General features: G+C 40.0%; 1 protein-coding gene across 1 annotated transcript in view; it reads left to right on the top strand.

The window, feature by feature from the left end:
* The window catches only part of CDYL2 (chromodomain Y like 2), a 75,020-nt gene that overhangs the window by 22,382 nt on the left and 28,290 nt on the right, over window positions 1–24,348 (top strand). The window contains exon 2 of the mRNA XM_081963358.1: window positions 11,237–11,831. Coding sequence (XP_081819484.1) covers window positions 11,237–11,831 — 595 coding nt within the window. The remainder of the gene's footprint in view (window positions 1–11,236; window positions 11,832–24,348) is intronic.

Here is a 24,348-nt window from a genome sequence, read left to right as displayed (position 1 = left end):
AGATAGATAGATAGATAGATGATAGATAAATAGATAGGATAGATATAGACATGTGATATTCTGTTTGCTACATGAAAGCAAGAGAAGGCATTTGTTGCTTTCTCATTGTCCTCCAACAGAAATTAAAGGTCGGAGCTGCTGCCCAGCCAGAACAAGGAAAGAAGGAAGCTTCAGAATCCCTTCTGAGGAAATTCCTTGCAAGACCTCCAAAGACTAATTGGAAAAAAGAACCATTGGGAGGATCACCCTGCCTCATCTCCTTCGGGCAGAGAGGAAGAGTCAACTTCTTAGTTGCTTCAGCAGTCACATGCAGTTAAGGCATCATATAGCATAATGCTTGAGCCCGAGGGCTACACCCAGAATTTGAGGGATAAATCAGAAGATAAACTCCATCAGAAGGCAGGGGCAACCCAAATACGTGTATTTATTCTGCCAAATGTTTCTACTGCTCATTCAAACACCTTTTAAAGTTAAAATATTGTATCTGAATCCAATCAAATTTATTACCAAAGAGATAATTTGATTAAGACCCAGGTATCACACCTGTCCCATTCATATGTGTATACTGTATGTGGGTAGATTGCAAAACCCACTCGGTTCATTAGGAACTTTTCTTAACCCCAAAGAAAAAAAATATGCACAAAGCATAACATGAATTGTATTTAGTGAAGACTATCCATGTTCATTTTAGATTCCAGTGTTCTTTTTTTCCCCTATCTAGATATGGTTTATTATATTTATATCTTGGGTTTCTTCTGGGATCTCAAGAGAAATACGTTATCCTTCAGTTGATCCCCTCAACAAACTTGTGGAGAGGGTTGAGTTTGAGTGATAAGGACTGGTCCATCATCACCTGATGAGGTTGAATCAGAAATAGAAACTTAGGTCTTCTCCATCTCAATCCAACACTTTAATCACTATATCATTCTGGATTTCGGTATTTTCAAAGAGAAATGAGATTATATTTTCAGAGGTATCACTTTCAGAGAGAAAGGGGTGAATAACTACTAAAACAAAAGAACTGATTTTCCCCTCACCCCAAATGGAAGTGACCAACCCAGCATTTCTTCTGCTGGGGGAAATTCTAATCCATTTAGAAACCTGGGGTCAACCGCCATGAGCAGTAGACTTCCAACAATCAATTCCCCAAAGAAGGACTTCAGTGTGAAAGCTCTGGATGAAGAGACTCTGCATTCTGTCAGAACTTTAGCACATCCACATGGTATCTTGGAGAAGATTTGGACAAGCAGAGACATCATGGATAGGAAGCTCAGGTTCCATGTGTCTGGGGATGAGGGCAGGTCACAGGAGGGATTAGAGGAGCCTCTAAAAGGATTGGTTGGCTTGTCGGTTAGTTCCCAAATCAGAACTTTCCATTCTTTAATCTATTTACATGAGTTATGGACTCTAGCAGGGCTGTCATCCAACTTTCCTCTACCGCCATTAGCTCAGTTTCCTTGGTGAGGAAATATATTTGGATTCTTTTAGATTTTACAGTCCTATTTTTGGATACAACTGTTGAAATGATTTGGAAGCAGTGAATGAAATCTGTGGTCTCTTATCTGGCTTATATCGGTAGTATTCAGCTATCCAAAAAGAAAAGAGCAAATATTTCTTACTAGCATATGCTGACCTCAATTTATGGCATCATAAATAAGTATCAAGTGTGTAATTTTGCTATTTGTAAGGGGATGTATTTTCTCAGCACAATACTCATAACTATGGTCTGCACCTTTCTTCGTTGTATGGTTGGTTGGTTGGTTAATTGGTTGGTTGGTTGATTGGTTAATTGGTTGGTTGGTTTTAGTCAATCAATCAATTTATTTATTGTTTTAATCACCATAACGAATAATATAAAACCTGCATAACAGTGGCCACATATTAATAAAATACATTGAAATATACAAAAAAAAATCCAGTAAGAACATGCAGTGTTATTAAACTGTTTCAATAGCAAATAAAATATTAGAAAGCATTAAAAACTTTTGATAAATCATTCTTTCTATTTAGCAGCAGCCTGTGTAAAGCTTGCTAATTTCTAGAGCGATGTCTCCTTGTCTAAATTCATGAGATTAGGTTTTAGGTAATTCTATCAGTTTTGTTCCGGTTCCATAGTACTTGAAGTATAGAATTCTTCCAAGCCTATTCCCCCCCCCATCCCACCCCTGAAAAAGGAAGAAATGGATGATCTCACATATACATCAGCTGAGACAAGGCTCCAGAAATGCAAACCTAGCATTGAAAAGGAGTTTATTAGGTGCTACATTCTCAAAGGAAGCACTGGTGCTTTCATTTCCAACTGAAGTAAATCTTAGATTTTATAGAGCCCTGCTTAATGGACTTTGGATGCAACAGATAAATGTTGAGTTCAGGCTTTGCTGCCAATAATGAACAAAAGCCAATGTATCTGAAATAATCCAAGCCATTAACGTAATTTACTTAACTTGCATCATTTAACATCCCTAATGTAATGCCTTGTTGTTGTTAGTTGCGAAGTCATGTCCGACCAATTGCCACCTGATGGGCAAGGTTCCTCCAGGCCTTCCTGTCCTCTACCTTCCCCCGGAGTCCATTTAAGGTCACACCAACTGCTTCGGTGACTCCATCCAACCACCTCCTTCTCTGCTGTCCCCTTCTTCTTTTGCCCTCAATCTTTCCCAGCATGAGGCTCTTCTCCAGGGAGTCCTTCCTTCTCATTAGGTGGCCAAAGTATTTGAGTTTCCTCTTCAGGATCTGGCCTTCTTAAGAGCAATCAGGGTTAATCTCCTCTAGGACTGATTGGTTTGATCGCCTTGCAGTCCAAGGGACTCACAGGAGTCTTCTCCAGCACCAAAGTTCAAAGTCCTCAATTCTTTGGCCCTCAGCCTTCCTTATGGTCCAACTTTCACAGCCATCCATTGCAACTGGGAAAACCGTAGCCTTGACTATACGCACTTTTGTTGGCAGAGAGACGTAATCCACTTAACTTGCATCATTTAACATCCCTGATGTAATGCCTAATTGACATCATTTGTGTTATTGTGAGAGTCACATGAGTAGGCAGCATACCAAATAGGGCAAATAGTTGCAAACTAACCCACATTATATATAATTACAACCATTACACTTAACAAACATTCAAATTCAACATCACTCCTTCTCTCCAAATGGCCCATTGAGCTTCGGCTGTAGTTGCATAGTGATTATATCTAACATCAGAAATGGAAAAAGGGGCATCTTAAGTTATAAGAAGGTGAATTCTGATTGAATGTTACAAAGAAAAGCTTCCCAACAGTAAATTCAGTTAGAAGCTTTTATTTATCTATCTATCCGTCCATCCATCTTACCCTAATTATAAGCCTCCTGAATCTGGACGGCAAGCAACTGAATGCATATACACAATTAAAACTAAATTATGATGTCCAAACAAATTAAAATTAAAACTAAATGTACAAGAAGCACTTGCAGAAGGAGTGGCAGAATGTGGGGGTTGAAGTTAAAAGAGATATCAGCCTAGAATTCCTATGTAGTCACAAGCGAACTAAGAGCCAACCTCCCTTGAATTCAGTGGACACTTCTCCAAGCAGGTGCTAACCATTTGTTGGAAAAGTCCTGTGCACAGGCTATGTAGCATTTGGACCCGGTCTTTTCGCACCTGACAGCACTAGAACTAACAAGAGGGTCAAATGCCCATTACAATAACACGGTTTTAAATTGCATCTTAAATGCATAGAGAGAGAGAGCCACCTTCATTTTAGGAATAAGGTGTTCCAAAGAGTAAGGGATGCCATTGAAACATATTCAAGGAAAGAGAAGGCAATCATTTGCCAAGCATGGTTTAATTTGAATTCCTGCATTAGGTTAAGTATTAGACTCATAACCTTCCTGTGTTGGGATTCTAATGTTGACTGATGTAACTCATCCATCCCAGAACCACACCCAAAACCTGTTCCCCAGGTGTCCTATTTACTTTGACCAAAAGGGAAGCATTAAATACAAAGGGAATCATCATCTAGCTGTAATTCACTGCAGACAATGTTTGAAATGAATTCAGATCAAAATGTTGCTTTGTGCAGACTAGATCTTGGCATGTCATTTGTTGGTCAGATGGGAGCCTTAGACCCTCTCCAGATTAGTTCTCTGCAACAGCAGAGAAAATAGTTGGTGGAATTTTCTGTAAAAAAAGGGGGAGGACACAATTCTTCACCCCATGCTCACAATTTAAGGTTTTTTTTTTTCAAATGTTATATTTTTATTTTGCATTTTTATTGTTTGCTTTTCCCAGACTTTTCTACAGGTAGATCAACAAAATACGAAAGACATCAAGTCTAACCAGTAGTAGCTTCAGAGATTGTGGGTCCATTTTGACCAGGGTACTAATAGCTAGGCTACATGAGATTCTAATAATTTATTTAAAATTAAAAGAGACCCCACTGGATAAAACCCAAAATTCATGAAGTTTGCACTTTCTGCTAACACCATCATTTAGTAAGAATTTCCCACACTACCACTGTCAGAGGCTACTATGCAGTGGTGGGATTCAAAAAAAAATTACTATCAGTTCTGTAGACGTGGCTTAGCGGGCATGGCTTGGTGAGCATGGCAGGGGAAGGATACTGTAAAATCTCCATTCCCACCGCACTCCAGGGGAAGGATACTGCAAAATCCCCATTTCCTCCCAATCAGCGGGGACTCGTGAGGCAGAGAATAGATGGGGCGGGGCCTGTCAGAGGTTGCATTTACCAATTCTCCGAACTACTCAACATTTCCGCTACCAGTTCTCCAGAGCTGGTCAGAACCTGCTGAATACCCACCTCTGCTACTATGCCCTCTCAAGGTTAACAAATGGGAAGAAATAAAAAATTAATAGTAGTAACAGCAGTGGCTTTGGATATGGAGTTGTTTCTGTATACGTGGTGCAGAGGAACAAATTAGCGCATGTTATAGCCGTTATATGCGCTATATGTCCTATGTTATATTCCCTAAAAAGTTGCTTATTATATTTTAAAAATTGCCATTTACTGACTGAATATATGATTCATGTCTTGTTTTGATAGAAATGGTTAGGAGAAATTTAAACCAATATAGAAGGATAGGGAGAGCCTGGTGATGGTGTCAAGAGAGGAATAAGCCTAGAATCAGTATGTTCCCACAAGGAACCCAAGTCCCCCTTGAATTCCATTGACTCTTATCTAGCACCAGTTTAGTGCTGAGCATTAGTTCACTAGATTCTTGCGCATAGGCATGAGCAATAAATCAGTGTGACTGGAACTTAGCATGTGGCTCTGATTCTTTGCGCCTGACAACAAGTAATTTGTTCTGCTCTTTAATGCCATTGCACAATTTTGTGCAGGATGATCCAACCAAGCCTTTTTTCTGCAAAATTAATGATATCCTACAGGTTTGCTACAATTTTATGTGAGAGCCCCAAGATAGCTTCAGATGAGCCTGTTCTGACCGAGGCTTTCTGAGAGCATGAAGCAGACTCCTTGTCCCGACAAAAAACCCTTTTATTAATTGACTGTGAATTTTCTGCTCATTCCCATGCAGCAAAGTGTTTCAAAGGAGGATTTACAGTCACAGACCTTATCTGGCTTGGAGAGCTGCCAGGCCGATATCTGCAAAACTTGGCAAGGAGTCTTGGAGAATCACATACCAATTAGGCAAACTAATTGTCTCCTGCAAACTCCACTCCCCTTTTGCTCCTCTTTTATTTCCTCTGGGAGGGGCCATTCATTGTCTGGCCTTATTCCCAAGTCGACCCCTGTTTTTTTAACTCTTCCCTTCTTCTGGCAACTCTGTGCATGCACACACTGGGAACAGGCTCCATCTGTTCATCTGCCTCACTGATGTCTGACTCTGAAGGCAGCTGATAACTGGCATAAGGCTCTGGCCCTCTCTCTGCCTCTGACACAGAGCCCTCATCAGAGCCTTCCCCAGACTCTAAGACTGACCCATGTTCCTCCCCAACCTCCTCACTGTCTGAATCTGCTGCTAGCTCCGCTGACCGCTGGCGGGCCACAACAGAGCCTGGGTGCCAGGTAGCTTAAGGTAACCTACCTATCTGCATGCAGTATATAATTTTAGGAGGAGTCTGCTTTTAAGATATTTGCCAATTATTTAAATATGCTCAATGCAAGACCTAAAGTCCATTCTTTTTACTCATGCCCGAATGATCCATTTCCATTGCTGCTACTGAGCATAGTAATTAAACAACCACAAGCAGCACACAGCCTCCGCTGTAAGACAGGGAAAAAATCTATTCCATTAAGAGCACTTACACAATTTTTCTTTCTCTCAATTTAATAGTAGAAATGTTCATTGGGTTAAATGGCAAAGTTCCTTTTGCTTTAAGGATTCTCCTTGAATTTAGACAGATGCTTGAGTTGCCCCTTTGTGATCTATCGCCTAGGGAGATTCCACTCTAGGGTAGTCAAGCTTATATTGTCGTATTGGGTCAACTGAATTGTAATTGTACCCAAATTGTTTTCACGGGCACAAATAAGGCCTCAGTAGCAAGTACTGCGGTCACCCAACAGAAGTGGACTTCTCTTTTCAGTAAGCAAGGGTGGGAGAGCAATAACTTCATTCACAAACTCCAATATGACAGCTAATGTCTGGTTTGGCTCTGCAACCCAACCAAACAAACATAGACTTCAATAGATAATTAAAACTGGGGGGGGGGACCCAATTGCTACCAGCCTGCCTTCCATTGAAGACCTGTACACTGCACGAGTCAAAAAGAGAGCTGTGAAAATATCCACAGACCTCTCACATCCTGGACATAAATTGTTTCAACGTCTACCCTCAAAATGATGTATAGGGTACTGCACACCAGAACAACTGGACACATGGACAGTTTTTTCCCCAAGTGCCATCACTCTGCTAAACAAATAATTCCCTCACCACTGTCAGATTATCTACTGTATTACTATTGTTCCTCTCTTCCTTCCTAGTACCTATCTCTTTCCACTTACGACTATAACCATGTTCCTTTTATCTTTAAAATGTATATTGTTTATTTGTTTCCGGGTATAATTTGATTGCTTATTAGTAACCTATGTCTATCACTAAGTGTTGTATCTTATGATTCTTGATGAAAGTATTCTATTTTATTTTTCTTTATGTACACTGAGAGCATATGCACCAAAGACAAATTCCCTGTGTGTCCAATCACACTTGGCCAATAAAGAATTCTATCTTCTATCTATCTAATAGAAGTTCAAAACCATACAGATCTTCAGAAACAGTCAACTATAGTATTGTGGAACTATTTAGGTAGGAAAACAGTCATATATCATACAGAAGAGTAACAGAATAACAGAGTTGGAAGGGATCTTGGTGATCTTCTAGTTTAACTGTATAGGGGGCCTTATACCATTTCAGACAAATGTAAACAATAATGATGTACCATCAATTTACATCCCTATCCACATACACTCGGGGGGGACTCCACTCTCTCAGAATAACAGGTTAATAGAGTTGGAAGAGACATTGGAGATCTTCTACTCCAATCCTTGCTCAAGGAGGAAACTCTATGCCATTTTAGATAGATGGTAGTCCAATCTTTTCTTTAAAACCTCCAGTGTTGGGGCATTCATAACTTCTGGAGGCAAGTGGTTCCACTGATTAATTGTTCTCATTGTCAGGAAATGTCTCCTTAGTTCTAAGTTGCTTCTCTTCTTGATTGGTTTCCACCCATTGCTTCTTGTCCTGCCCTCAGATGCCTTGGAGAATAGTTTGATTCCCTCTTCTTTGGGGCAGCCCCTGAGATATTGGAACATTGCTATCACGTCTCCCCTAGTCCTTCTTTTCATTAAACTAGACATACCCAGTTCCTGCAACCGTTCTTCATATGTTTTAGTCTCCAGTCCCCTAATCATCTTTGTTGCTCTTCTCTGCACTCTTTCTAGAGTCTCAACCTCTTTTTTACATCATGATTCTTTCATATCTGTGACACTGGCAAGAGTACAGGAAACTTTAAGAAATAGAGAGCAAAGAAAAGTTCTGTAGCTGCTGTGTCCTTTGAAATGAGAAATATTTTAGATTCTAGTAGCTGGAAAAATCAATCGCTCTTACAATCTGTCTCTCCAGTGCAGATGTGTAAGCACTGGTGACCTGGAATTGCTCACAGTTCCCACAAGCTTTGAAGAGGACCTTGGTAACTGAGCATTAGAAATGTCACACATAGAGTCATCTGTTGAAATTGTTTTCATTGAATGAAATTGTTAGATTGGGTAATGGATAGACACACGCAGGCTTAACGGTAACAACAGCTCTTTATTAAGTACACAAGTGAGAACCATCCCGCGAAGGTTGAGTCTGACAGCAGCCCTTTTATAGGGAGCTGTCAGACCCTTCCACCAATAGGATTAAACCCCTGTTCCCGCCGGAACAGAGGACCTTGGTGGAAACCACTGTAATTCAAACAAGTATCTAACAGAAATGATCAAGCCCGTAGTTTGTTTAGTCAATACATTTCATTTGGGCTTCCTCAGGTTAAATGGTTGGTCTCCAGGTGGTTTTTTTAGCTGTTAAAAAATGTCCAGACATCTTCCGCTAAAAAGTATGTCATACTTTATGATGAGAAGTTTATTCATTTTATTTTAACTATTTAGTTAGGGGAGTGCCATATGTATTGGCAATTATTCTCTTTCCTTGTTCTGAATTTTATTTGGAAAAAAATGTCATGTTTTGTTTCCCAGTAAAACTATATAGTTCAACGTAACTCAACAAGACTTTCACTTCGTTGAGGTGAAAAAAAACCCAGCTTTTCCAAGTTTTCAGGACATGGTTGTTATTACTTTTCCTTGAGATTCTTTTCCCATACATGTCTTCCCTAATTCAACATTCATTCAGTGTGTATTGAGAGCCATCTGCCTAGCCAGCGGTGGAATATTCTCAAGAGATGCTTGAAATCTGTTTGAAATTTGAGATCTGTTGAAACAGATGTTTCCTTGCCTAACTAGTTTGCAAAGAAGTGTAAATTTTGGGGGGAAATTTTGATGCAATCCAGAAGGAAAGGGGAGGGTCCTTTCTTTCCCATATGGATTTGGGGATGTTGGAAGAAATAGCCACCTGGTTCAGTTCCAATCTGGGAGAGAGGCACTGGAGACAAAATGGAGGCTGGAGGCCGATTGGAAAGAGGATCCATTCATTGATGAACAGGACCATGTATTTGTCGTCCTGGTGCAGCTGACCACATGAAGTTGAGAGTGGAGGGTATTTATACCTTCTCTTGGGCTTTGCACTTGAGCCTCCTGTTCCTGTGCAAGAACATGTATTCTATTGGCTGTTGTCAGATTCCCATGGTGCCATGTACAAATCTTAGGAGTTTGTCTGAGCTAAGTTTGGTTGAAGCTTGGGCTGCTGATGCAATGTCCTTAGGGCATTACGCAATGTGGTGAGCTGGTAGATGGTAGATGGTCCTATTATGTCCTGAAGGGTCATGTCTTAATCCCATCGCCCTGAAGCTGAAGGTCCTTTGTTTTGTAGATAGGCTGCCCCAATCTTTCTCAATGTGCACAAAATATCTGCTGGGAGCTATTTAGAAAGTTGGGCGCTGCTTTCCAAGAGCATGTTTCTCCATTTCTCATCCAGGAAAATATAATATTCTGCCTTTTTAAAATATTTCTCAAAATATTTCATTCTTCTAGGAGAGGGTGGGTGCTAACTTTCTACAAGGAAAATTAATATATAATATTTAATTTGTAGCATACTTTACCTTAGCTTTCATATATTAAAAGCCTTTATAAAATATGATCAATAAATAAATGGACGACCGAGCATGTTACATACATAAAAATGAAAAGTTGGGTTCTTTCAGACAGTTAAAGTACAGTTTGCTGAATATTTAAACCATTACTACAAATTGTACAATAAAATACTGAATTCTAAAGAAAGCAATTTTAGCATGTTTAGAAGACAGAAGGTTTGTACACTGAAAACTAAAGAAACAATCAGTATTGTAGTAAAATAAATAAAGTTCTATAGTCTATTTGCCTTCCACAGTCTTATAAATATACAAAAATATATTAGAAAAAAAACTGAAAGGGGTGAACTAAGAATACGTGCTTTGCAATGTAAAATCTTTAATAAGTTCCATTTTCTGATTTTGAATTATTATCACTTATCAACAGTTTCAGCATCTTCTGATCGGTTGGTTTGGGGGTGGTTTTTTTGTTGTTGTTTTTTTGGTCATTTTCATTCATTTTTGGACCATTGCAAGCTTCTCTGTCTGTCTCCTACATTTGATTTGGTGTATTTTCAAACACCGTTCAATTTCTTTGATTCCGTTCAAAATGAAAATATCCCTTGGAAATTGGAAAATATAAATATTGATGTTTCCAAATTTTCAGAGAAAGAATAGCTGTGGTGCTTGAGGAGAACCATTAAAAGATGGGATTTTTGAGAAAGCTCTGAGGGACGATCTTATCTAACTTAGATCCCCGTACCTTGGGTTCACCTTGAGTTTGTATTGATCGTTTGCCCATATATTATTGTGGTTGAAGCTGCAGTAGTCGTTGACAGGTAGGATGTTGTAGCAGAAAATTGTGTGTACTATGCTTAGGTCAGACCGTAGGCAGCGTAGTTCCAGGTTGTCCAAGCCCAAAATTTCAAGCCTGGTGGCATAAGGGATTCTGTTGTGAGTAGAGGAGTGGAGGACTCTTCTCGTGAAATACCTCTGGACTCGCTTAATTGTATTCATGTCCAATATGCAGTTTGGATTCCAGGCAGACAAGCTGTATTCGAGAATTGGTCTGGCAAAGGTTTTGTATACCCTAGTTTGCAGTACCATGTTACCAGAGAAGAAGCTTTGCAAAATTAGGTTAATATTTCTCTCATTCTTTCACCATCCGATGGCTTTGCTTATTAACTGAGTTGTTCTATCACTATTCATATGCATATTTTCTCAGAAATAATCCCCATTGAGGTAACTGAAATTCCCAAGTAAACATGCCTGAGATTACCAACTGTTATGTTGGTAAACTGCCAGACAGACTAGGAGGAATTAAGCAGGGACCTAGCTTGGAGTTCTTGCACAGCCGCAAGAGACATAAGACTCAGCTCCCCCAGGTTCCATGAAATCTTATCTGGTCATTTCCAGGGAAAAGCAAGGAGTCCGGGAAGGTTCTTGTAACATAGGCAGAAAGCAATCAAGTTGCTAACTAAAGCTATTCATGAATGACTCTGGTTGCTCGTGCCTGACACGTTATTATCAGATTACCTTTCTTCTTTTCCTTTATTTCCCTGTTAGGTTGAAAGGATTGTAGACAAAAGGAAGAATAAAAAGGGGAAATGGGAATATCTCATACGGTGGAAAGGTTATGGAAGCAACGAAGACACATGGGAGCCAGAGCATCACTTATTGCACTGTGAGGAATTCATTGATGAATTCAACGGACTGCACGTCACGAGGGAAAAGCGCGCTAAACACGGGAAACAAGCCAACGTGCCCAAATTTTTACGAGAAAGCCGGGGGTCATCCCTGGACAAAATAACCCATAGACCCTCAGACTCCGGGAAAAGCAAAGGACTCTCCCATAAAAGGAAGCGTATGACCCCCACCTTTCAAAAGCAAAAAAAAAGCTATGGGGCGAAAGCGGCCTCTTCCAACGACAGAGCTGCTAAAACCGTATCGTACCGGACTACGCCCAGTGGCTTGCAAATCATGCCTCTGAAAAAGCCACACAACGGCTTGCCGAATGGAGATGCCCCTTTCGAGAAGGATTCTGCCCACTTGGGGAATGGCTCCCAAAAGGCCAGCGAGGATCTGAATGAACATGAAGGAGAAGCCAAGTTGCCCGGCGTTCTCGAAGTGAACAACGAGGCGCCCATCATGAATGGTATCGGTATGTGGATTATCTTTATTTGAAGCCCTCTTCATTTTTTTTTAACTTGGAATAGTGTTGCAGTAATGGTGTAATGCTTTCATTGATTGATTGATTGGGTGCCATCAAGTCATTGATGATTCTTAGCAATCGTGTAGATTCCCCCCCCCCCCGAGTAATCTGTCCCCAACTTGATCCTTCAGGTCTTTCAACAATGCATCCATCACCAGTCTATCCACCTTCTTGCTGGTTGGCCTCTTCTTTTGCCTTCCACTTTTCTCCTAGAGCCAGTTTGGCCTATTAGGCAGCAGGTTAGAAACCAGGAGACTGTGAGTTCTAGTCTCGCTTTAGGCATGAAAATCCAGCTGGGTGGATAATAAATAATCTGCCTTTTTCGGCCCGTTTTGAAGTTTTTTTTCAACCTGTTTTTGAGGCTTTTGGGGGGCTGTTTTGAGGCTTTGGGGGGCCATTTTTGAGGCTTTTTCTGGGCTGTTTTTGAGGCTTTTTTCAGGCTATTCTTGAGGCTTTTTCTGGGCTGTTTTTGAGACTTTTTTCAGGCTGTTTTCTGAGGCTTTTCTTGGCCCATTTTTAAGGCTTTTTCCGGCCCTTTTTTGAGGCCTTTTATGGCCCATTTTTCCAAAACAAATGGGCCGAAAAAGCCTCAAAAACAGGCCATAAAAGCGTCAAAAACGGGCCAAAAAAGGCCTCAAAAATGGGCCAAGAAAAGCCTCGAAAATGGGCTTAAAAAGCTTCAAAAATGGGCCAAGAAAAGGCTGGAAAGGGGCTGAAAATGAGGCATGCAGAGGACAAAAACTTTTTTTCCCTCTTCTAAATTTAGGTGCGTCTTATAGTCAGGTGCATCTTATAATCTGAAAAATACGGTATATAGGTTTACTGCCTTGAGTTATTTACAAAAATAATAAAGATGGGATAAAATCATATATAGAAATAAGATAAATAAAGATTAGACCCTCCTCTAGAGGGCTTTGCATCATTGGATGGATGGATGATCAATTGGAGAGTGAATGACTAGAACTTTTTCATGGTGATCTGTCCTCAGCGGTCCATGGTAGTTATGATGTCATGGAATTGACTGACACTCCCATTTTCAGTGGTTTTCTGGAGGTATTTTGCTGATTTAAGGTATTGATGTTCTAAAGCCAAGTGCCTTACTAAAAATGATGGGAAAATAGATTGCTGGTTTTGGATAATTTACCAGAAAAATCCAATAGTGTTAATCTAGGTTTTCTCTTGCATTTGGGATTCATCAAAAGCTCACAGGCATGAATTCCTGTTTCTATTCTACTGTTTCGTTTTGAGACTACACGGTTTTCGTTCCCATGAATGTCACGGGTTCTTCTCAGCTTTTAAAACTCAGGAATTGGCTTGATCTGGGTCAGGAGAAATAGCTGATAGTTCCCCTTCAGGGAGTAAGGAGAGAGAAACCACGATGCTTCCTCAGTGGTAGGTACAACCCTCTGAAACACTCTTGCAAGTAAAATCAAACTGAAGCCAGGTTGCATTTAGGGAAATGCAAAAACGGAGCTTTTTTGGAAAGTGTCTTTAGTTCAAAATTAGCATGTGTTTTTGTTTAATTAATGTGTTTGATTCCTTTATGATGTGTTAATTTTTGATGTTTTCAATTAGAAGAACTATAAATGGATTAGGTTTTCTTGTACAGCATCTTGTAAACTGTTGAGAGCCATTCTTGATTGCAGGAAAATAGGCATGCCATTAACTAAACTGTGAGAACCACTGGTTGACTATTCTTTTTGCTTATGTTACCCAATATCCAAATCTTGTTATGGTTTTGTTTATTACTTAGTTGATCTAATCTTTGCCAAACCGTTTTTAAAATTCAGAATATTATTCTTTGCATCTTTTTAAACAAAACCGAGCCCACCCACCCCCAGTGGTGAAATTCAACAATTTTTACTACCGGTTCTATGGGCGTGGCTTGGTGGGCGTGGCAGGGAAAGGATACTGCAAAATCTCCATTCCTACCTCACTCTGGAGCCAGCCAGAGGTGGCATTTGCCGGTTCTCCAAACTACTCAAAATTTCCACTACTGGTTCTCCAAACTGCTCAAAATTTCTGCTACCGGTTCTCCAGAACCTGACAGAACCTGCTGGATTTCACCCCGGCTACTTACCCCCCCCCCCAAAAAAAAAAAACCAAGATGGGAAATAGAAAGTGGATAAAAGGACAAGAAGGGATCAGCAGTCAAATGTCCAATGATGGCAGAATCCCAACATGGATGAATTAATGTTTCACTGTGAGCGTAATAGTCTGTGAAATCCAAGCAAATAGCTTTATGCATGTTCACATATTGGTGTAAGTTGTCAGTTCATTGAGTGACAAGGAAAGAAGTGTTTCAGTTCCCTGCTGTATCACCAGCATGGATTTTTCTTTCGAGTGTTGCAAAATGAGCCACTGGGATGTATTAAAGAGACATTCATCTCTAGGAGCTAAATAAACATGTAAAAGTGTGCTTCCTAGATCACTATGGAAAGTTTTTGACAGATGTGTCTAGACAAGATGTGATAAAACTTCTCCAGAATGAAGGCAGAGCTGCATTATTGAACAATTTCTTAAGAAAACGTTCTGATCTTGCCATACCACCAAGTTCTATTATAAATAAGGCCTTCAGCTTCCATTATCTCAACTATCATGTTTAATGAGAAAGGGACATAGTCGCACATATCAGAAAATCGCCATTACTTAGCTATTAGGGGTGGGATTCAAAAATTTCAGCAATCAGCTCTCTGCCTAGGTGCTGGGTGGGCGTGGCCATGGTCCATGGTATGGCCTCCCGCTCCATGGTATCTATGGGGGGAGTGTTTTCACCCTCCCGAGGCTCTGGCGGCTTTCCTTGAGCCTCTAGGAGGGCAAAAATGGCCTCCCCCTTTCCTGTCTTCCGGGAGACCCATTTTTCTCCCGCCCAGAGCCTCTGCGCAGGCCTGCACTTACCTGGCATCCAAAATGGGTCATCTGGAGACTCCTGGGAGGGGCGGGGTGGGCGGGGCCAGCCAGTCCTTGCAACTACCAGTTCGGCGAACCAGATGTAAAATTAGCGTCAGGTTCGCCCAATCCGGTTCGAACCGGCTGAATCCCACCCCTATTAGCTGTGGTCCGGTTTCTCATCCCGAATGTGTGAACAGTGTTGTATGGGACATTCTTTTTCGACCTAAATGCAGATAGTGTTGAAGCTTGAAATCACATCCTTGAGAGAAAGTGTTGCTTAGGGATGAGTCGGCTTCACATCTGGCACATAATTAAGATCATAGTCTGTACCCAGGTTATGTAATTTTTGCTTCAGCTTGGTCTGCAGCAACATGTCCTTGAATAGAGCTTCAGAGCCAATGTGAGAAGACCAGTTGGGATGGGGGTTGTTGGTCTCTGAATTTGATAATGGTAATTCCACAAACATCTGGTTGGTCTCTTTGAATGCTAGATATAATTGGTTTTTGGGGTGATGAGCTCTTTTCAGAAGGGTTAATGCAGTGGTGAAATTCACATTCTTTTAATATCGGTTCTATGAGCGTGGCTTGGTGGGCATGGCAGGGGAAGGATACTGCAAAATCTCCATTCCCACCCCACTCTGGGGCCAGCCAGAGGTGGTATTTTCCGGTTCTCCAAACTACTCAAAATTTTCACTACCGGATCGCCAGAACTTGTCAGAACCTGCTGAATTTCACCCCGGGTCAATGCAGTGTGTAATTTTAGTAGTCGAAGGCAGACTACTGTATCTAAATCAGAAGAAGATTAGGTCGGAGAAATAGCATTGACTTGAGGCTCATAAGGGGAAACCATGCTAAGCATATTACCATTATTATATTGAGGATCATCTAGGAAGATTTGATGCTGTACACTGAGTTCTGCAGTGGAATAAAAAGAGAGGTAAACGGGTAAGGCTGGAGTAGAAAATCAGATGATTTGTGATTTGTATACTTTGCACCATTAAAAGGGAGTTCACATGCTCTCCAAATTCTTCCACAACACTATCGACGTTGAAGCTTAGCTCTTTTTCAGCTACCATATCTATGGTTATCTTTGGGCCAATTACTTGATTTTCAATATATTGTACTATTATTTTGATATTATAATGTATCCATTTCGTGGTGAGTTAGTATATGAATCCAGTTAATACCTAGATTATGCAATTATGATTATGATGAAATTGTTGGTAATAGTTGACTCCACTCTTAATCATACTTAGTAGGGGCTGATTGAAACCATTAATCAATCAATTTATCTATCTATCTATCTATCATATACATATACATATACATATACATATACATATACATATACATATACATATACATATACATATACATATACATATACATATACATATACATATACATATATATGCCAAATACCACTCACTTGTCATGAAATCTCCAGAATCATAAAACCTACAAACTTGAAATGTGGCACGTGTGTTCCTATTGGCATCTAGGTGCTCGCTAAGAAAGGATTTTTTGAAATGATCATCAGATCATTAGTATTTTTTATATAGTAATTAACACGCTCTGATGCTAAGGAGTTCTACTCCCCCCCCCCGTGAAAAGAACTCTGTTCCAACTGCCAGTTGCCTTATATTAACACACTCTGATGCTAAGGAGTTAGACATTCTACTCCCTCTCCCCACCTGAAAAGAACTCTGTTTCATCTGCCAGTTGCCTCACATTCCGTTACCTCAGTTCAAGCTGGCAGACGTTCCACTCTTTCACTTAGAAGCAGTCTGGGGCTGCTTACAGTACTAAATGTTGGTACGTCACCACAATGTCTATGCCTTCCACCTATGGGTTTCTGACTCAAGATGGTAGGAGCGATATTCCCTTATATGTTTCAATCACTGATCACCACAGAGCCAACGGATTGAACTGGAGTGAATCGGATTTCTCCAGCATTGCCCGATCACATAGTTTTGTCGTGAAGCACGGGTATCCCGCTAGTATTTAACATACTGTAACTATGAGTAGCAAGTCCCGTTGGCTTCATTGATTCCACTCTTAGGTATGATCATTTTCGTTTGCCAACAGTCCAAGCAAAACCACTGGTTCTCCTTTCATTTTCCAGCGGTTGGGCACTGTGCAACTTGAAACATCAAGGAAGTTTGCTATTTTTAGATGGCTTTTGAGCCCGTTAACTGACAAAAAGCTTTCCAGCATATATTCAGATGAAATGTCCTCTCTTCTTCACACTCCTACTCTATTTGTTCCTTCAAAGCTTTATGCTTTGCTGCTCTCATTCAAGTCAGCTCTCTCCTGCTGGTAGCCACAAAAAGAAGCTGGATTCTTTTATTATCATTTTTATCCCAACTTCTCTGAGGCAGACATTTTCCTCATGAGGCAGGATGCCAGTCTGCATAGCTTGCTTTGGTCAACCATGTAGTCTTGTGTACAAGAGCACAGCCAAAAGGAGAAAGAGGGCAAAATATAAGAGGCAAAGAAGAACAAAAGCGCCATACCGCCACTAGAAATAAGGAAGGGGAGAATTAATTAGCTTAATTAATTAACGACAGTGCTAATTTTTTACCTGAGCTTTTTAAAAAGCCACTCAAGGGTTGGGGTGAGCAGTGAAATCAACTAAAACCTTGTGAAAGAATGCAGAGGAAGAGTGACAAAGATGATTGGGGAGCTGAAGGCTAAAACATATGAAGAATGTTTGTTGGAATTTGGTCTATCTAGTGTAGTGAAAAGAAGAACTAGGGATGACATGATAGCAGACTTCCAATATTTGAGAAACTACCACAAAGAAGATGGGGGTCAACCTATTTTCCAAAGCACCAGAAGACAATATAAGAAGCAATAAATGGAAACTGAACGAAGAGAGAAGCAACCTGGAACTAAGGAGAAATTTCTGACAATTAGAACAATTAACCAGTGGAACAGCTTGCCTCCAGAAATTGTGTGTGTTTCAACACTGGAGGCTTTTAAGAAGGGACTGGACAACTGTTTGTCTAAAATGGTACAGGATCTCTGACTTGAGCAGTGGATTGGACTAGAAGACCTCCAGGGTCCTTCCAACTCTGCTAGTCTGTTATTCTGAATTTAATTCAGCAATTTGAGGATAAATGTTTGCTTGAATTGGCCTTCCTGCCAATCGTCAATTACTTTCTGATTTCAAAGGGCAAATTTTGCAGGATGTTTCTTATTCAAACAAAGGACCCTTTACAAAAATATTGACCCTGGCAGTTCAGATGTAAAAATAGCACTGGATGGGTACACGGTGGCTTAATGTTTTTAACAACGGTTGCTTTAACTCCTCGATCCTTTCATTGGAAGAACATTTTAAGATAGCATCTTCTGAATAAAACGAAATGGAGGGCGACTATCCAACCTAACGAAAATCACTCCAGAAACACCCTCCTGAAATTTTGCTCACTAGCTCATTGGTTCTTAAAATCCACTTACCCCTGCAGCTAGTTATAAAAAATTTAAATTTCATGCATACAGCAATGTCCTTGCAACTTGTCAAGAATTTTACTTATCCTTTACATCTCCAAGCTAATTTGTCCAAGTTCCTTCTGCTGACTGCTCTGCAGCTATTCATTATAATTGGTGACCTTTGGGTGGGGATTGAATGAATGGGATATTTGTGATGGCATTCTGAAGTTCTGAAGAACCCCAAAGTATCTCTGAACCAAATTCTCTGGAAGGGAATCATCACTTTGATGTTTTCAAATGAATTTCACACCCTTCCTGGAACAAAAGAGCTACTCTCAGCAATCAAAAAAAAAATCTTTTTTGCCCATTCAAAACATGGTTAATAATAATGAGAGTCCCTGGTCTACTTAATGTTCTGTGATGTGTTCCTCCTTTCTAAATATTGAATTATTACTTTAGGAAATCTTGATGTAGATCCTTTTGTGCCCAGATGCTATTGGTGTCTTGGCAACATCAGAATTGCCTCAGTTCCAAATTTCAGAAATAGGAAGGTTCCCTTCACAGATATGTACTAGAGATTCCCAACTGCTCATCTCTATTTCAAAGCCGAAGAGCCAGCGCTGTCCAAAGACGTCTCCGTGGTCATGTGGCCGGCATGACTAAACCCTGAAGGTGCACGGAACACTGTTACCTTCCCACCAAAGGCGGTCCCTACTTTTCTACTTGCATTTTTTACGGGCTTTTGAACTACTAGGTTGTCAGAAGCTGGGACAAGTAATGGGAGCTCACTCCGTTATGCGGCGCTAGGGATTCGAAGCCTCAAACTGCTGATCTTTCTGATCGACAAGCTCAGTGTCTTAGCCACTGAGCCACCATGTAGGAAGAAGGACAAAAAGAGAGGCAGATTTTGCTTGCAATGAGAGACATTGTGGAGAAGTAGAGGAAGAGGTGGAAGAGCAAAGAGGAATACAATTGTCACCCTTTGCAGGCCAAGGCCTTTACACTTTAAAATCCAGTCACACCAGAATTAAAAAGTATAGTTCCCGCTGCAAATGAGCTCAGTTTGCAGATGTGATGGATTTTCTGGTTGTCCCTCAGTCCGTGCTGCCCAGGCTTTGATAATGTCCAGGACATCTGTTGTGGTTTCTTTGACTCCCAACTATTTTCTGTCATCTTCTTACTAGCATGCCCGGCCTTCTGCTAATTTCTTTCAGAAAATGTAATAAAAAGTGGTTGTTTTCTTCAGTCTTTTTTTTAACAAAAGTCCTCACTCTTTCCAGAGGTTTAACTCTCCCCACAATTTATAAACAAGTACCTGTTCTATTTAAAATTTAAAAAAAAGCAATCTGACCAATAAGGGGGGGGGGGGGACTTATTGAACCAATTGAGGATTTATAAAAGAATGTGAAGATTTCTGACTTTCCCAAAAGTTTCAGGAGACTAAATACATTTAAAAATAGAATAAATATAAAAGAGTGTAGACAGGAGAGACTTTCCTTTAATCGACTACTAAAGATGTTTTAAAGTATCTGTTTAAGGATTTATTTTAAAAAAATCTTTTTCAGAATTAACAATAAAATGGTGATTAGAGTGTTGATTTTAGAAAGTTATAAATGGACTATGGATCCAAATGGATTAAATAAAATTTTATTACAAAGCTTCCCGTTGGAAACTATTCATGATTTTGCATTTGGAGACAAAACAACATAATAAGATGAGACTTTGAAGATTGGACACTAGAGGGCACCAGAAAGAAATAAAACAATGGACATATTGAGAGATATTTACCAGCAATGAACTCAGAAGTTAGCTTTAAAGATTTCTGACGTTATTGATAGACTTTAACATATGGATGCGAAAGATGTTTTACTGGACAAAGACTGAAGTTGGTGCAAATATGGACTTAAAAATGAGAAGCTACAAGAAGGATATGGAAAAAGATGAAATATTGAAGTACAAATGAAATTGAGTGATGTTCTAATAATTAAAAAACGGATGTAAATAATGGATCAGAAGAATGATTTGGGACAACCTTTCTCTCTTGGATTTACAAAAGGGACTTACTAAAAACCAGCAGAATATATTGGATAATCTTTTTTTATTGGATTTACAAAAGAGATTTGTTGACTATCAGTAATTTTGTGAGAAGAGACAAACTGAAAAGAAACCAATTCTATTTGGACACTATTTGAAGGGACTAACGATTAAGATTGTTGGGGGCAAGTTTGAATTAGTTTTATCTGTACATGTAATCTTCAATAATACTATTTCAAAAAAAAAATCATTCCGATAGCTTCTTCTAGTAATCAAAGTCCTTGTCAAATTTCTCAGCTGCCCTACATTTCTTCTCAGTTTGAACTGCTCGATAAATGCAGCCATAGACACAAATAATCCATTCTCTTTCTTCCTCTTGGTTTTTTATTCATCCGTTGTTATTATTTGGGTACTTTCTGCTATTAGCTGAATTGCATCATGCTTCTAAACAGCTGAAATTTTTGCAACAGATCACAAAGTTACTTAAAATATTAGACGTTAGTAAATATATATGGGTTTTTTTTAAAATTAAAAAAAACAGTGAAAGGTGAAGAAAGCTACAAACATATATATGTGCAGAGAATTAATAAAACATATGGACACTATTATTGTGGTGTAGAGCAGTGACTTGAAATCAAGTGATTGCTTTAGACTGCAGGAAGATAAATGGAATAAATCAATAAATCCATATAAGAGAACATTTGTAGCTCAGGGTTGAACTGCGAAGTTCTGGGTTGTTTTCTTGCAGACATTTCATTACCCAACTAATAACAGCTTCAGGTTGATAGGTACCTAGGTTAGGTAACTTGGTTCACCAGGTAGCAATCTTCAGTTTGCTGATTCTGGAAATGCTACATTAGTTGAACATCTGCAAGGAAACAACCAAGCTCAGAGAGCACTAAGGAGTCTACAAATAAATATATAAATATTCTCCCTTTTCTTAAACTGTGCATTGGGAAATGGCAGCACCTGTTTGATTCAGTATTATTCACTACATTATTATTAAATCAATGCTAATGTCACCATTGTGTTCTGTGTGGCTGTTCAAGGAAGGGAAGGGAAGGGAAGGGAAGGGAGGGGGGGAAAGGAAAGGAGGAAGGGAAGAGGAGGAAAGGAAAAGGAGAGAGGAAGGGAAAGGAGGAAGAGGAAGAAAGGAAAAGAAAGGGAGAGAAAAAATGAAAGGAAGAAAGGGAAGGAGGAAGGGAAGAGGAGGAAAGGAAAAGAAAGGGAGAGAGGAAAAAATGAAAGGAAGAGAGGAAAGGAAAGGGAGAGAGGAAAGGAAAGGAGGAAGGGAAGAGGAGGAAAGGAAAAGAAAGGAAAGGAAAGGAGGAAGGGAAAGGAAGAGAGGAAAGGAAAGGAAGAAGACGCTGCACTTATTAGAAGATGCTTTCCGTTGCTTTGGATTCTTTTCCTAGCACCAAAGGGAGAACCTTGTCCTACTCTCTCCGGGCATAACTTTGATCCACCTTTCCATCACTGCCATCTGTTGTTTCAGGGAACTTTTGAGGAGAGTGCGCAGTTTAAGTTGCTGTTAGCTTAGGTGTATTCCATGTTTATTAAAGGCACAGCACGGCACGACCCACCTCCCTGCGTTCTGTTTTTCATTTTGCCCAATTAAAATAATGAATGCCCATCAATGGGGGCTCCTGGCTGAACTTAGGCTGGGGCGTGGGGGGGGGTTTACTTTCTGCCTCTTTATTCCCTTTTCAACCCCTTGGCGAGCTGCACAGCTTTCAGCAAAGGAGGAAACAACCAATTATAACGATAAGCTGATTGATGAAAAGGCTTGTGTTGTGTTGCATTTCCCTCAAGGATTAACCCCCCCCCCTGGCCCTCTTCTGTTACACTCCGTGTTGCCAGCAGCTGTTGCTTCCTCTTCAAAAACAAATTGATACCCATCACAAGAAGCCTACGAGTCTATTTTTCTTCCATTGTCCCGCTCGTTTGTCATAGCTTTTTCCCTAAGCAGCGGCAGATTTTAAGACAGTTGGAGTGAGTTTCGGTTTCATTATAACTATGGAGCCAGATAATTTTTTAAATTATTATTATTGAGAGCTCTTGGTCACCTAGTTAAGGACATCTTATTCCAAAACCTGTGTGTTTGTCAGCCATTATCCCCCCCCCAAAAAAAGAGTTGTTTATTTGCTTTAAATATCTTGCTTTTAAACGTTTGTTCCACCACCAAGACTGTCTTCAGCGAAGACTGTTCACTTATGCATGGGAAATGGCAGAGCCACCGAGAGGATGATTAAAGGCTGGAACAAGACTAATATGGCCCCCCCTCACCCACACATGGGCCCCCGTTTCTGTTTCTCCTTGCATTTTTGAGCTCCAGATTTTTGAGATGACATTTCATACCGATTCATAAACTGAAATGAAATGTGAAATATATTCCTCAACCAGATGAAACTAAACTTGCAAATTTCAATAAATAAAGAATGGAATTAAAATTCAATAAATGATATCAACAATTGTTCACAGAGTTTTAGATGAATAAAGGTTATGTCAAAACAAGGTTGCAACTACAACCTATCCCTATAGAAGTCCTGCTCTGCTGTAATATGGCAGAGACATAACTTAATACCATTTCCCCCTCCCCTTTAAAATATCTGCCTAATGGGAAGTGCTTCAAAGCTGTTTGGTCGACCTTCATTTTACTTCAGGAAGATACTGCTGCAAAACACATTTCAGGATTTTTGTTTTGCGGACCAGTGTTAACTGCCTTTGGGTATCATGCCCTGCCTTCATAAAGGGGAATGTTTAATTGATTAACCTAGCCGGTATTTTTTTTTTCATTGGAGTAACTGTTCCCAAGATGGCATGCATCAAAACTAAGATGACAATTCCCATCATCACAATGGCTGCTGAGTTCTAACATTTCAGATTGCAGAAGTCTTGAATTTCATCCAGACCATTCTTTTTCTTATAGTTTGTTTTATGCCCTTTGTGAAAGAAAGCTGGTCATTTACAGGATATAGCCATGAATGTTCCTTTAATCTTCCTAACAGTGAGAACAATCAACCAGTGGAATGACTTGCCTTCAAAAGTTGTGGGTGCTACATCAATGGAAGTTTTTAAGAAGAGAGTGGATGGCCACAGGTCTCAAATTCTATAGTCTCCTGCTTGAGCAGAGGGTTGGAGTAGAAGACACCCCCCCAAGGTCCTTTTCAGTCCTATTTTGATTGATTGATTGATCTGCCACAAAGAATATAGACCTGCTTTAATCAGAATAGAGTTGGAAGGGACCTTGGAGGTCTTCTAGTCTAACTTCATGCTCAAGCAGGAGACCCTTTACCATTTCAGACAGGTGGCTGTCCAATCTCTTCTTGAAAACCTCCAGTGATGGAGAACTCACAACTTCTTAATTGTTCTTTGATACAAAGGCTGTAGATACTCAAAAGTTGTCAAAAAAACCCTTTCAGTCTCAAAATTCAGAATGAAGGAGGAAAAAAGTAAACATGGATTTAATATTATTTAAATTATAGGCAGCCCTTATTTAATAATTGGAACAGGCAACTCAGCCGTTAAGGAAAGCAGCTTTTAAGTGAAACTGCAACTGTGCTTATGATCTTACTTCAGCCTTCCTTTATGAAGGCTGTAAATGTGAGATCTGGTCATAAAGTTACTTTTTGACAATCCTTGCAGCTGCGAACAGTTGCTAAATGAGGCAGTCGCTAAGCAAGGTCCACCTCTAAAGTCAGTTAATATCTGTGCATTGCCAGGATTTAATAATGCCCTCCTGTTCTCCAAAGATTTGAGAGTAGCCGTGTTCTGACCTAGGCTTCCCCCAAAAGCACGAAATAGATTCCTGGTCCCGACAAAACCCCTTTTATTAAACGAATGTTAATTCCTCTCATTCACATTCAGCAAAAGCCTAGCAAACAGTCTTTCAAAGGTGAAGTTATGACCACAGACCTTCTCTAGCCTGGAAAGTTGCCAAGTAAATATTTTCCAAATGAGGTGCTGTGCAAGAAAAGACTTGACACAGAGTCCCTGAGATCCACAGACAGATCTTCACACTCCTGAAACGACCGAAGGAACAAATTGTTTCCTGCAAAAGCCCACTCCCTGTTCGCTCTTCTTTTGTTTCCTATCGGAGGGGCCAA

The sequence above is a fragment of the Natrix helvetica genome (assembly GCF_964273705.1).
Source record: "Natrix helvetica genome assembly, chromosome: 10".
Lineage (NCBI taxonomy): Eukaryota > Metazoa > Chordata > Lepidosauria > Squamata > Natricidae > Natrix > Natrix helvetica.
The sequence above is the reverse complement of the archived record's forward strand: the minus strand, read 5'-3'. Positions and strand labels throughout refer to the sequence as shown.